General features: G+C 43.1%; 1 protein-coding gene across 4 annotated transcripts in view; it reads left to right on the top strand.

The window, feature by feature from the left end:
• Positions 1-11783, top strand: part of GMEB1 (glucocorticoid modulatory element binding protein 1) — a 37437-nt gene extending 25654 nt beyond the window's left edge. For all 4 annotated transcript variants that reach the window (XM_079777421.1, XM_079777418.1, XM_079777419.1 and 1 more), the window contains exons 8-10: positions 3073-3210; positions 4221-4343; positions 7560-11783. In XM_079777421.1, coding sequence (XP_079633547.1) covers positions 3073-3210; positions 4221-4343; positions 7560-8260 — 962 coding nt within the window. In that variant the 3' untranslated portion in view covers positions 8261-11783. The remainder of the gene's footprint in view (positions 1-3072; positions 3211-4220; positions 4344-7559) is intronic.
• Positions 11784-13420: the final 1637 nt, after the last annotated feature.

Genomic DNA, 13420 nt, shown 5'->3' with positions numbered 1-13420 from the left:
AGCCTGTTTGCCCTCAACTTCCCTCCTCTGCCAGCCTGGTCACCCCTAACTGCCCTCTCCTGCAGGGTTGATCACCTCCAACTGCCCTCCCTTGCAAGCCTGGTCCCCCTCAACTGCCCTCCCCATCTTGTAGTTGCCATCTGGTGTCCACATGGGGGCAGGATCTTTGACCACATGGGGGCAGACATATTATGTGTTGGAGTGATGGTCAATCTGCATATTACTCTTTTATTAGATAGGATAGAGGCCTGGTGCAGGGGTGGGGGCCAGCTGGTTTGCCCTGAAGGGTGTCCCGGATCAGGTGGGGGTTCCCTTGGGGCGTGGGTCGGCCTGAGCGAGGGGCCTGTGGTGGTTTGCAGGCCAGCCACGCGCCCTGGCAACCCAAGCGGAGGCCCTGGTATCTGGAATTTATTTTCCTTCTACAATTGAAACTTTGTAGCCTGGAGCAGAGCCAAGCCTGCTGCTCCCTCCTGCCGGCAGCCATTTCTGATGCAGTTAATTCATCTTCTATAATTGAAACTTTGTAGCCTTAAGCGGAGACCTGGGCCCGGCCAGGGTGTGCGGAAAGCTTTGCTTCCCCTGTTGCCGCCGGCAACCCTGGCCTGCTCTCTCAAGCTCAGTTCTGCCGCCATTTCTGTTTGAATTTGTTTACTTTCTATAATTGAAACTTTGTAGCTTGAGTGGAGGCTTAGGCCTGGCAAGAGCAGGCAGAAAGCTTGGCTTGCTCTGTTACCTGGGAAACCTTGCTCTCTGTGGCTGTAGCCATCTTGGTTGGGTTAATTTGCATACTTGCTCTGATTGGCTTGTGGGCGTGGCTTGTGGGGTGTCGATGGTACGGTTGATTTGCATATTACCTTTTTATTAGGTAGGATATAAAATCCTAAGCGACTGGCTGGTAGCTATGAGGCACACTGACCACTAGGGGGCAGGCGCTCAATGCAGGAGCTGCTAAGCGACAGAAACTTTGCAGAGTCCCGTCTCGCACTCTGGGACCCCTAGGGGGATGGCAGAGAGCTGGTTCAGCCTGATCCCCCGCAGGCCAGGCTGAGGGACTCCACCCGTGCACGAATCCGTGCACCGGGCCTCTAGTTCTTATTTATTTACTAGAACCCCGGTGCACGAAATTCGTGCACGGCGGGGGGTTGTCCCTCAGCCCAGCCTGCACCCTCTCCAATCTGGGACTCCTGGAGGGATGTCCGACTGCCCGTTTAGGCCCGATCCCACCAGGATCGGGCCTAAACGGGCAGTCGGACATCCCTCTCACAATCCAGGACTGCTGGCTCCCAACTGCTTGCCTGCCTGCCTTCCTGATTGCCCCTAACCGCTTCTGCCTGCCAGCCTGATCACCCCCTAACCACTCCGCTGCCAGCCTGGTTGATGCTTAACGGCTCTCCTGCCAGCCTGTTTGCCCCCAACTTCCCTCCTCTGCCGGCCTGGTCACCCCTAACTGCCCTCTCCTGCAGGGTTGATCACCTCCAACTGCCCTCCCTTGCAAGCCTGGTCCCTCTCAACTGCCCTCCTTTGCAGGCCGGGTGCCTCCCAACTGCCCTCCCCTGCTGGCCATCTTGTAGTGGCCACCTTGTGTCCACATGGGGGCAGGATCTTTGACCACATGGGGGCAGCTATATTGTGTGTTGCAGTGATGATCAATCTGCATATTACTCTTATTAGATAGGATAGAGGCCTGGTGCACGGGTGGGGGCCAGCTGGTTTGCCCTGAAGGGTGTCCCGGATCAGGGTGGGGTTCCCTTGGGGCATGGGGCGGCCTGAGTGAGGGGCCTGTGGTGGTTTGCAGGCCGGCCACGCCCCCGGCAACCCAAGCAGAGGCCCTGGTATCTGGGATTTATTTTCCTTCTACAATTGAAACTTTGTAGCCTGGAGCGGAGCCAAGCCTGCTGCTCCCTCTGAGGGCCCCAGCCATTTCTGTGGCAGTTAATTCACCTTCTACAATTGAAACTTTGTAGCCTTAAGCGGGTGAGCCCGGCCAGGGTATGCGGAAAGCTTTGCTTCCCCTGTTGCCGCCGGCAACCCTGGCCTGCTCTCTCAAGCTCCATTCTGCCGCCATTTGTTTGAATTTGTTTACCTTCTATAATTGAAACTTTGTAGCTTGAGTGGAGGCTTAGTCCTGCAACGGCTATGGAAAGCTTGGCTTGCTCTGTTACCTGGGAAACCTTGCTCTCTGTGGCTGTAGCCATCTTGGTTTGGGTTAATTTGCATACTCACCCTGATTGGCTGGTGGGCGTGGCTTGGCTGGTGGGCGTGGCTTATGTAGCGGAGTGCTGGTTAATTTGCATATTACCATTTTATTAGAGAGGATAAATATTTTTATTGATTTCAGAGAGGAAGGGAGAGGGAGAGAGATAGAAACATCAATGATGAGAGAGAATCATTGATGGGCTGCCTCCTGCATGCCCCCTACTGGGGACCGAGCCTGCAACCCGAGCATGTGCCTTTGACTGGAATTGAACCCAGGACCCTCCAGTCCGCAGGCCGATGCTCTATCCACTGAGCCAAGCCAGCTAGAGCTTGCTACTTATTTTTAGTTAGTACTGTTGCTAGATGCTAGACAGGTGAATGAAAAGACATAGCCTTTGACTTCAGGGAGCTTATAATACCACCTATTCAACTGTTTTACTTTGTTTTTTGAAGTATATGATTAGAGTGAATATATCTTTATTTTATTTTAGTATGCCTTTAATTTAATATCTTTATTATTTAACTTTTAAATTTAAAATATTTAATTTTAAATTAAATTATTTAAATAAATAATTTTTAATATAACATATTTATTAGAGGAACATACCTATTCCTTGTAGCCAGAGCCATGACAAATTGAGGGCATGACAAAATGAGGCAATTATCCCAAGTCCCTAGTTTGCTAAAGAGGCCAAATAATTAGTTATCAACTTAGGGAGGCAGCTAATATTCCAAAAGGTTTTTCCCTTTTCCCAGAAGTGGCCCAAAAAGGAATCCTTTTGAATTGAAATAATTTTTAATTTAATACATTGTAGAAATGTGCCTAATATATATAGCATCCCTTGTTTACCATCTTTCTTATTCCTCTTGTAACAGAGGACACTTTGATGTTCTGGAAAGGAATAGCTGATGTAGGGCTGATGGAAGAGGTTGTATGCAACATACAGAAGGAAATAGAGGAGCTACTCAGGGGGGTTCAGCAGCGGCTCATCCAGGCTCCCTTCCAAGTCACAGGTAAGTGCATTAATCCCAACAGTATCTAGTCATCCAGTTGGCCTCATGAAAACACTGATGTATAGGTATTATTCCAATTTTAGAGACTAGGTAACTAAGGCTCACAGAAGTTACTTGTCTAAAGATCATAACTTGGTTTGTGTGTGTGTGTGTGTGTGTGTGTGTGTGTGTGTGTGTGTTAATCCTCACCTGAGGATATTTTTTCCATTGATTTTTTTTTGAGAGAGTGGGAGGGAGGGAGGGAGGGAGGAAAGGAGGGAGGGGGAGAGAGAAATATTGATGTGAAGAGATACATTGATTGATTGCCTCCCACACGCAGCCCAACCAGGGCCAGGGATCGAACCTACAACCGAGGTATGTGTCCTCGACTAGGAATCAAACCCATAACCCTTTAGTGCATGGGCTGATGCTCTAACCACTGAGAACACTGGCCAGGGCCATAACTGGGTTTTTTTTTAAAAAATCCTCACCCGAGGTATTTTTTCCATTGATTTCTAGAGAGAGTAGAAGGGAGGCGGGAGGGGGGGAGAGAGCGAGGGGAGGGGGAGATCAATGTGAGAGAGATACATCAATTGGTTGCCTCCTGCACGAGTCCCTCCTGTGACTGGGGAACCTGCAACTGAGATAAGTGACCTTGACTGGGAATAGAACCTGAGACCCTTTGGTGCATGGGCTGACACTCTAACCACTGAACAACCCTGCCAAGGTTTAGTCTGGCCATGCTTTTTCCATAGGTAATTTTTGCCATTATCAATGTGCGAAAAAGTAGTTCTCTCAATTCTCTCTTTCATATATATTAATATAGATATTAATTATAGATATGTCAATAGTATATTAATATAGATATAACAATTAAAATTAGTTATACATGTGATACATCTTTGTTAAGATTGTTTATTCGACTAGTCCCATCATTTTCGGATTGTTCCATATTTGTAAACAGCACAAGAGGGAGTTGGTGGAAAACCTTTCTGTTTTAAATCGACAGACATGTCTTTTCTTCTGTATAGATGCTGCCGTTCTCAACAATGTGGCACACACATTTGGCTTAATGGATACGGTTAAGAAGGTTTTGGACAATAGAAGGAACCAAATAGAGCAAGGAGAAGAGCAGTTTCTCTATACTCTGACAGGTATGTATAATTTATCTCTCTTCTTAGGTGATAAACTAATATCCTTTGAGTCTTGCCATTTCTTTCTTTTCTTTTTTTTTTTTTTAATATATTTTTTATTGATTTCACGCCGGCCAGGCAAGTCTTGCCATTCCTTTGTTGAAATTTTTTTGGCACTGGCATGGTTCTTTCTTTGCTTCTTTTTTTAAAAATATTTTTTCTTTGCTTCTTTTTCTTTTTAATATATTTTTATTGATTTCAGAGAGAAGAAGGGAGAAGGAGAGAGAGATGGAAATGAGAATCATTGATCAACTCTTCCTGCACACCCCCTACTGGGGATTGAGCCTGAAACCTGGGCATGCGCTTTGCCTGGGCATGAACTTACCTGGTTCAAAGGTCAATGCTCAACCATTGAGCCACACTGGCCAAGCCGTTCTTTGCTTCTTTCTCCTACCCCCCACCCTCAACTCCCTCTTTCTCTTTCTTTTTGTTTCTTTTAACTCACATAGTGTCATGTTTGCTTTTGCTTTATATATAGACCCAGGTGGGGTGAAGTAGTGGGAAGCAGAGAAGACACAAAAGAAAAGAGAAAGAAGCCAGTATCACAGTACTTCTATATCTTTTGGAGAATTAGGATGTCTGCAAGAATGCTCCATTAATCCAGGAATATTGGTGGCAGAAGAAACTGGCTTTTGTCTTTTTTACATTATTATTACCGAATCTTTTGACAGATACACATTTAGCATATTTTCCATTATTTGTGGTAATAAATGATGGTCACATGGATAATTTAACTCTTTTTATTAAGTACTTACCTTGTGCTGGTCTTCAAACTAGGTTTTAGAAATATAATGTTGAATATTGAGGGCTTCAAGGAACTCAAGGGAAAGCAGACATAGAAATAAGTGCAAAAAGTAATCTGTTTTATGACAGCGGCTTATAGCAGGTATGATGGAAGAACAAAGGGAGTTATCACTTATACCTGGAAGGAATCAAGAGAGGCTTTTGAAGGAGGTAAAGCAGGTGAAGGATATAAAATGAGTCAGGAGGATCATCAGCCTTTGAATGATGTAGAACATATTATAGTCAATTATAAAGCCCAAAGACTCTTGAACGGTCATTTGGTAAGAGAAGAACAATTTAGGTTGCTCTAAAGTTATTTTTAGCCGAAACCGGTTTGGCTCAGTGGATAGAGCATCAGCCTGCGTACTGAAAGGTCCCAGGTTCGATTCCGGTCAAGGGCATGTACCTTGGTTGCGGGCACATCCCCAGTAGGGGGTGTGCAAGAGGAATATATATATATTTTATTGATTTTTTACAGAGAGGAAGAGAGAGAGAGAGAGTCAGAAACATCGATGAGAGAGAAACATCGATCAACTGCCTTCTGCACACCCCCTACTGGGGATGTGCCCCCAACCAAGGTACATGCCCTTGACTGGAATCGAACCTGGGACCCTTGAGTCCGCAGGCCGACGCTCTATCCACTGAGCCAAACCGGTTTCGGCAAAATATATTTTTTTAAAAAGTTATTTTTATACCCAGTTTATGTAGATAGATAGATAGACAGATATAGATATATATTTTTTAAATATATGTTTATGGATTTCAGAGAGGACGGTAGAGGGAAAGATAGAAACATCAATGATGAGAATCATTGATTGCCACCTCTTGCACACCCCCACTGGGGATTGAGCCCACAACCTGGGCATGTGCCCTGACCAGGAATTGACCCAGGACCTCCTGGTTCATAGGTCGATGCTCAACCACTGAACCACACTGGCCAGGCCTGTAACTTTTATTTATTTATTTATTTATTATTATTTTTTTAAAAATATATTTTATTGATTTTTACAGAGAGGAAGGGAGAGGGATAGAGAGCTAGAAACATCGATGAGAGAGAAACATCGACCAGCTGCCTCTTGCACACCCCCGACCGGGGATGTGCCCGCAACCAATGTACATGCCCTTGACCGGAATCGAACCTGGGACCCTTGATTCCGCAGGCCGACGCTCTATCCACTGAGCCAAACTGGTTTCTGCTGTAACTTTTATTTTTGAGGTTTTTTTCCAACTACTTCCCAGGATTAAGCTTGAGATTATAGTATTGATATTTTTTTTTCTGGATTTCTGTGAATTATTGTCAAATTTCCAAGAAGATTATGCCAATTTATGCCAGCAGTTTGAATTCACCAGCATTGGACATTGTTATTATAGTAGTCCCTGATTTAGCTTTTTAAAAATTACAGATTTTATTTTTATCTTGTTTAGGTTCACATTTCTTTGATTACTACTGAAGATGGAAAAAATGCAGTATATCGTAACTTTAAAAAGCAGTATTTTAAAATCTGTGAACATGTTCTTGATCCCTACCTACTCCTTTTATTCCAAGCAAGTAATTAACCAGCTCTTGGTGTTCCATAGGAAACAAAGTGCTCTAAAGGGTAACTGATTATTTATTGCTTGTTTATCAGGTACTAAGTAATAGGGAATTTCTGGTGTAGAGCCAGACTCACCAGAGGTCACCAACGTTGAATTGGACACATGGAGAGAGTGATAGGTATATTGTGGTGGAAAAGCCACCAAGTTGGCCATCAGAGGCTTTTGTCCCAGGCTTTGTGACCTTAAGTAAGTCAGTCACTTTGGAACTTCAAGACCTCCTCAGTTTTGTATTTCTTAGAAACTTCCTCTGTAACTTTCTCCAGACTCCTCTGGGGGCTAATAGTAGACTAAGGCCATTTGGGTCACCAGGTGATCCTGCCTTGAAGGACAGTTTGGGAATCACTGTGTTCTAGAGTGGCCATTGTAGGTCCATTGCAGTTCCAAAGGGATTGTGAAGATATTTCTTATTTTCATCTGTAGTTTGAGGCAGGGCATATCTTAGCTTCTAGACCAACTGGAGGTTGCTTTGGTTTGCATTTTGGTGACAGGTGACAAAATGCCACAGGAGCTTCTAGAGTTGAGCTACAGTAGGATGACAGCCTGAAAAGATCCTGGATTATTGCCCTGCCTATAATCATACAAGGAAATGTTGTTATTGAAGGGATTTAACAAATCATCCAGTTTAGTTTCTTCTTAAAAACAATGAAGCAAAAAATAATAATAATTAAAAAATAACAAAAACAATGAAGTGACTTTCTTGAGGCTACAGAGTGGCAAGACCCCAAGTCCCCTTACTCCCATTTTACTGTTCCCAAGATTATACTTCCATCCACATAAAGTCTATCTTTTTTTCCATAGACTTGGAACGCCAGTTGGAAGAGCAGAAGAAACAAGCTCAGGATCAGAGGCTGAAATCCCAGACAGTTCAAAATGTGGTATTGATGCCTGTGAGCACTCCTAAGCCTCCAAAAAGGCCTCGACTCCAGCGGCCAGCCTCCACCACCGTCCTGAGCCCATCTCCTCCTGTCCAGCAGCCTCAGTTCACAGTCATCTCACCCATCACGATCACCCCAGTGGGTCAGTCATTTTCCATGGGCAATCTTCCAGTGGCCACCCTCAGCCAGGGCTCCAGTCCTGTGACTGTCCACACACTGCCTTCTGGCCCTCAGCTCTTCCGCTATGCCACAGTGGTTTCCTCTGCCAAGAGCAGCTCACCAGACACAGTGACCATCCACCCTTCATCTAGCTTGGCGTTGCTAAGCTCTACTGCCATGCAGGATGGGAATACCCTGGGCAACATGACCACTATGGTGAGCCCTGTGGAGTTGGTGGCCATGGAGTCTGGCCTGACCTCAGCAATCCAGGCTGTTGAAAGCACCTCAGAGGATGGGCAGACCATCATTGAGATTGACCCAGCCCCAGATCCAGAGGCTGAGGATACTGAGGGCAAAGCAGTCATTTTGGAGACAGAACTTAGGACTGAGGAGAAAGTTGTGGCTGAGATGGAAGAACATCAGCATCAAGTCCACAATGTGGAGATTGTGGTCTTAGAGGATTAACTGGGGATATTGGGGCCAGGAAATATGTTTTGGTTTGAAATTTTAATTATTTGTTTACTTTTATCATTGTCCCACTCATTTCCATATAGGATCCTTTTTTTAAAAAAGAAAAACAAATCTCATTGATATAACTGAATATGTTGGTCCCTCCCACCCCCTCATTGAAAAAATGGACAAAACAAGCTGTCCTTCCAGAAGTTGAGAGTAGGTTACTCAATGTCCTCATCCTCTTACACCAAGAAAGTTATTTCTTTTAGGGGAGGCATCAAGATAACCAGAAACCTATTCCAAAAGCCCTTTCCATGCTAATCTATCTGTGTACGCATGTGGTTTTATTTTCTTAAAGATGCATTGACTAAACTGTAGAACACAGACCTGATACTGGAAGGCACCCACTCACACATGGATACAGAAGGAAATTTATTTTGTATCCTGGAATGGGCTCTTAGAGGCCAGTGCAAAACTCTGAAAGGAAGTTGAACTCTGCTTGGTGGGGGAACTGTGTTGCTTGGAGCAGCAGTTTAAAAAGGGAAGTGCTTTGGCCAGGATGGGGCAAAGAAATTATCTCATTTCCAGAAGTACAACTGATGCCTCTTTGTATCTCTGAGGGTTACCACTATAGGTGCCATTTTGAGGAGAGGCCAATGATAAGTGGAAGGTACGTTGGCATGGAGCAAGTAGCATCAGGAGAAATAGAAATCCAGGGATGTCACAGCTGTGCTTTGGGACTCAAGCCCATCTTGCCCCCAACTTTGTCAAAGCACTTATCTTTCTAAACTAGGATCGGTCCATTAATCTGTGAACTGTGTGATATGGTGTAAATTACTCTGGCTCTTGGACTGTGGCTGTTGTGGGGGTGAGGCTCCAAGCCCATTATTTTTATTGCATGACTCCAGGAGCAGAGGAATTCTTCATCCAGACCAGCTGCCCTTTTTGGTGGGGCCCTCTTTTGGCTTTGGAACCAAAAGCAGCCACTCATTTGGTGCTTCCTCTTGTTCTACCCTCTATCCCTTAACTGTTAATGGCATCTGTCTCCTGGATCCCATGCTCTTCAGCTTTTTAGCTGATTTGGAGAACAGTGACAGGTGCCTGCCTTCATCCCCTTTTAGAGTCATTTATACCACAGATCTTTCTGTGAGATTGAGCTCATAAAAAAAGCCTTAGGCTTGGCAGGAAGACTCAATACCCCTAGCCTATCCTGAGGCACTGAGTGGATGTCTCCTACTGAGCGAGCTGGACTCCCTGGGAAAGAAGCATTGTCTGCAACATTATATTATAGGAAATGTACCAGAAATGTCAATAATAATGTCTTTGGGGGGTGTGTGTCTTGTTTTCTTTCTTTTTTTATGTTTTTTTGTATATTTAGAGCTGGGCCATTTTCTGTGCTTTGATTACTTCTCTTTGGCCATCTTCAGTGTTTGGGGCAAGAGTGGACCCTGGTTTTTATTTCTTTTGGTTTCACTGTTTACTGCATTAGGAAAAATATAGGGAAACTGCAGACAATTTAAAGGAAAAATAGGTAAAAAAAAAAGATAGCACACACCTGAGGAGTGGGAGGGTTTTGTTTTTTTTAAATTAAAAACAAAACTTTGACCTATAGTTACTTTTTTTTTTTTAAAGAAGGCACCCACTTGAAGCCATGTTTCTTCCAGCAGATGTTGAAAACCCTGTGGAAACAGTTCTGCTACCCCTCAGAAGGATGTACATAGCTGGAGAAGCCCTTTAACTTAGGAGGGTCAATCATAAAAGCCTTAAGCGTGAGATTTCTGAACCCCTTACAATTGTAGTTTTCAACTTTAAAATTGGCTGGGGTTGTATTTTTCTTTTCAAGATATTTAATTGATGTAGCAATCAGCTTAGAACAAACCTTTGGCCCTTTATATATCTTTAGTGAGGAAAGTGGCTTTTTTTTCTTGCTTCTTTAGGTTTCCTGTTAGTACATAAACACAACCAATATTTCTGTCTAAGGCTAAAACTGCTACTTGAACCTAGAAAGGCATATCATCCCTATTGTGGTTTTTAGGGACATTTTTCTCTTTCCCAGAGACAGGAGTCCCATTTCAGGACAGAGGAGGAGCCCCAGAGAACACCTATACACTAGTTCAGGTTCCTTTCTTCCCTCCATCAGAGCTGTTGGTAGTGTTTTAAAGTAGTGTGAACATTATGCTTCCAAAGTCAAGAGATTTCCTGCTAACAGAGCCTGTTTACTTTTACTTTCTGAATATTACAGCTAGTGGAAATACATGAGCTTTGTTGTTTTCCTGGTCTTCCAATAGCCTGTCATTATTGCTAGATGCTATAGCACCCATTGTTGAGTGGGAGTTCCCTAACAGCCCTGGTCTAGATGATCTCTTATGGGGTGAGACATATGCAAGCCATTGATCTGTGCACAGGCATTTTCAATGAATCATTCCTCAGGCTGACTTTGCAGTAGCCATCTATCTTTCTGTTCATTCATTCAATAAACATTTATAAGTATGATCTATGTGCCAGGCTTTGTGCTAGGCACTGGCAGTACAGAGGTGGAAACACAGTCAGTCTGTGCACTTAAGGAATTCATACTCCAGAGATTGTCTGGAATTATATTTCAATATAATTGGTTTCCTTTGTAATCCTATGTATTTTATTTCATGCATTGAAAAGCATTATTACGAGAATTGATCCATAGGTTTCAGCAGACCACCAAAGGCAGAAAGAGGTTAAGTCCTCTGGTTAAGTCCTCTAGTGAGATACTGAAACATCATCTTTAAAAAATAAATAAATATATATTTATATATATAAATAGTCAATTTATATATATAAATTGATTTCAGCGAGGAAGGGAGAGGGAGAAAGAGTTAGAAACATCATTGATGAGAGAGAATCATTGATTGCTTCCTGCATGCCCTCTACTGGGGACTGAGCCCACATGTGCTCTGACTGGGAATCTTAACTGTGATCTCCTGGTTCACAGGTTGAAGCTCAACCACTGATCTTATTGGAGTAAATACAGCGATAAAGTTCTTGGCTGGGAGCTGAGAAAACAAAGGATCAAGTACTTAACCCAGTTTGGGGGCAGGGGCAGCAAATATGGGATACTTTTCTGTTGGTGTGACCTTAAGCTGACTTAGGAGAGACCATTTTCAGCCACTTGTGTTCTTTTTGTACTCCATTTTCAAGTAGTTGGGCTTATTTATATAAGAGAAAAACAACCCTTAGTCTTTTGCTGCTTTTGCCTCCAGAGCCAGGCTAAGTCAACAGCATGGGATGTTTCTCCCAAGAGTACTCTACTGGAGAAAACCAGGTCGTGTCAGCTTCTCCAAGTTTCCATCAGATGAATCCAGTGCAAGACTGGAATTTAGCTGGTGGAAGGTAAATGCCCCAAACCTTCCTGTCATGTGGTTTCTACAAAGGCCTCAGAGTCAACTGTACAACTGTCTCACTTTGGCCATGTCCCTATTTGGCCCCCACTTTATTCTCTTCTCCGTTTCAGGCTCCTTCCCTGTCCCCCACTCCCACAAAACAAAAACCACTCCCAGTTATTTTGAAATAAAAATGGACAATAGACTTGAGTATTCAGGACTCAAAGTCACTTCACTGAAGTTTCTTTTACATGTCTGTCCACATTAGAGAAGAAGAACCAATGTTAATCCAAATACCTTGGAAATTAAAATTCAGTTTAGGTGGTATGATGCTCTTTAGAGGTGGCATTTTATCCCGTTTTCGTAAAATGCACTAACGGTAAGTTTGTATAGTAGGAAGTATAGGTATTGGTAACATTTTATTATAAAAATAGTACTAGTAAAATCAAGTATGAAATATGGGATTACTAGTTCATTGAGTTATAATGGGTCCAGGTCAAGAAGGTAGGAAGGATAAAGAAAAGGTGGCATTCTGAAAATATGCATGAGCTTGGGATTCACTTTGGGCAATACTCCTGTGGAAATAGTCCTTTCTGAGAAAAAATTCAGATACTAGACTAGCCCCTGCATTTTCAAATAACTTACCTAGTACAGTTCCCTCACACTTAGGATACCTCCTCCCTGAGAAATTCTTGTGTAGTCTGTAATGTAATACAGTAATCACTGAGGTTGTTGCACTAGGTAAGGGACTTCATGGGATCAGTTCTGCTAGATTTGGACTCTCTTTGCCCCTGGAATTTATCTTCTAAGCTCTAATTGAGTCCTTTCCAGGTTTCCTTCCCAATTCTGGAACACCTTTTTTCCTGAGCTATGCAATTTGACTTCCTCTGGAAGGTTCAGCTTTCCTCTAACTTCCTTATCCATACCATTTCCCTAACCAAATTACATTTGGTTCCCAAATTCTGCCATGTTAGTAATTTTCAACTGGAGAAAATTATTTCTCAAGGCACCCCCAGGACCCAAGCCTCAGCATACATCCAAAGACTGCTGTTTTCACTACCTAAAACAGCCTTCCTAACTCTATTGAATTGAAATACCTTTGGGAAGTGCTAATGCACTGACTATAGCTAAGTTCCCCAGCACACACAGATTCTAAGACCTATATTTTACATATGCTTCGTTTTCTACCTATGGTCGGTGACTCAGGCTAAGACACGCCTATTTCCTGGGTAACTCTTTAAGCCAAGTATGATTCCTACTACCTCTTCACAACTACCAGAAATTTCTACTCTTATGAGCCTCTCAGCCTAAAGACATCGGGTGCCTTTTCAACCTAAAGTAGACCAGACCCTACTTTGAAATTGACTCTGGGTTCTCCTGCATGTGTGGTTTCCAATTCTCTATCTTTACTGGTAGTTATGGCTTGTAATGTGTGTATGTATATATATTTATTTTTCTAGTTTGAGGATAAGAATGAACAATAGTATTGGATCATATATAAGGGTTAGTGTGAGGCTGGGTAATGACCCAGAAGATAAAGTTCCTCATTGGGCTTTGTAGGAGCCTCTCTAAGGAAAGCATACACAGAAGGGTTTAACTGCATTTCAAAAAATTTTTTTTGTTTTTTTTGGGGGTAATTTCTTTGATGTTTTCTCTAAAGAAATTATGTATTACAGAGCAGACTAGAATTCCACAGTCCTGATTCAGCCTGAAGACTTACTTTGGCTCATGTTTTTATTTGTTTTAACTTTTTATTGAAGTATAATGCAAACAGGGAAGTCACAATTCACTGAACAATTTGATAAATTTAACAGACTGA

Source organism: Cnephaeus nilssonii (assembly GCF_951640355.1).
Source record: "Cnephaeus nilssonii genome assembly, chromosome: 7".
Lineage (NCBI taxonomy): Eukaryota > Metazoa > Chordata > Mammalia > Chiroptera > Vespertilionidae > Cnephaeus > Cnephaeus nilssonii.
The sequence above is the reverse complement of the archived record's forward strand: the minus strand, read 5'-3'. Positions and strand labels throughout refer to the sequence as shown.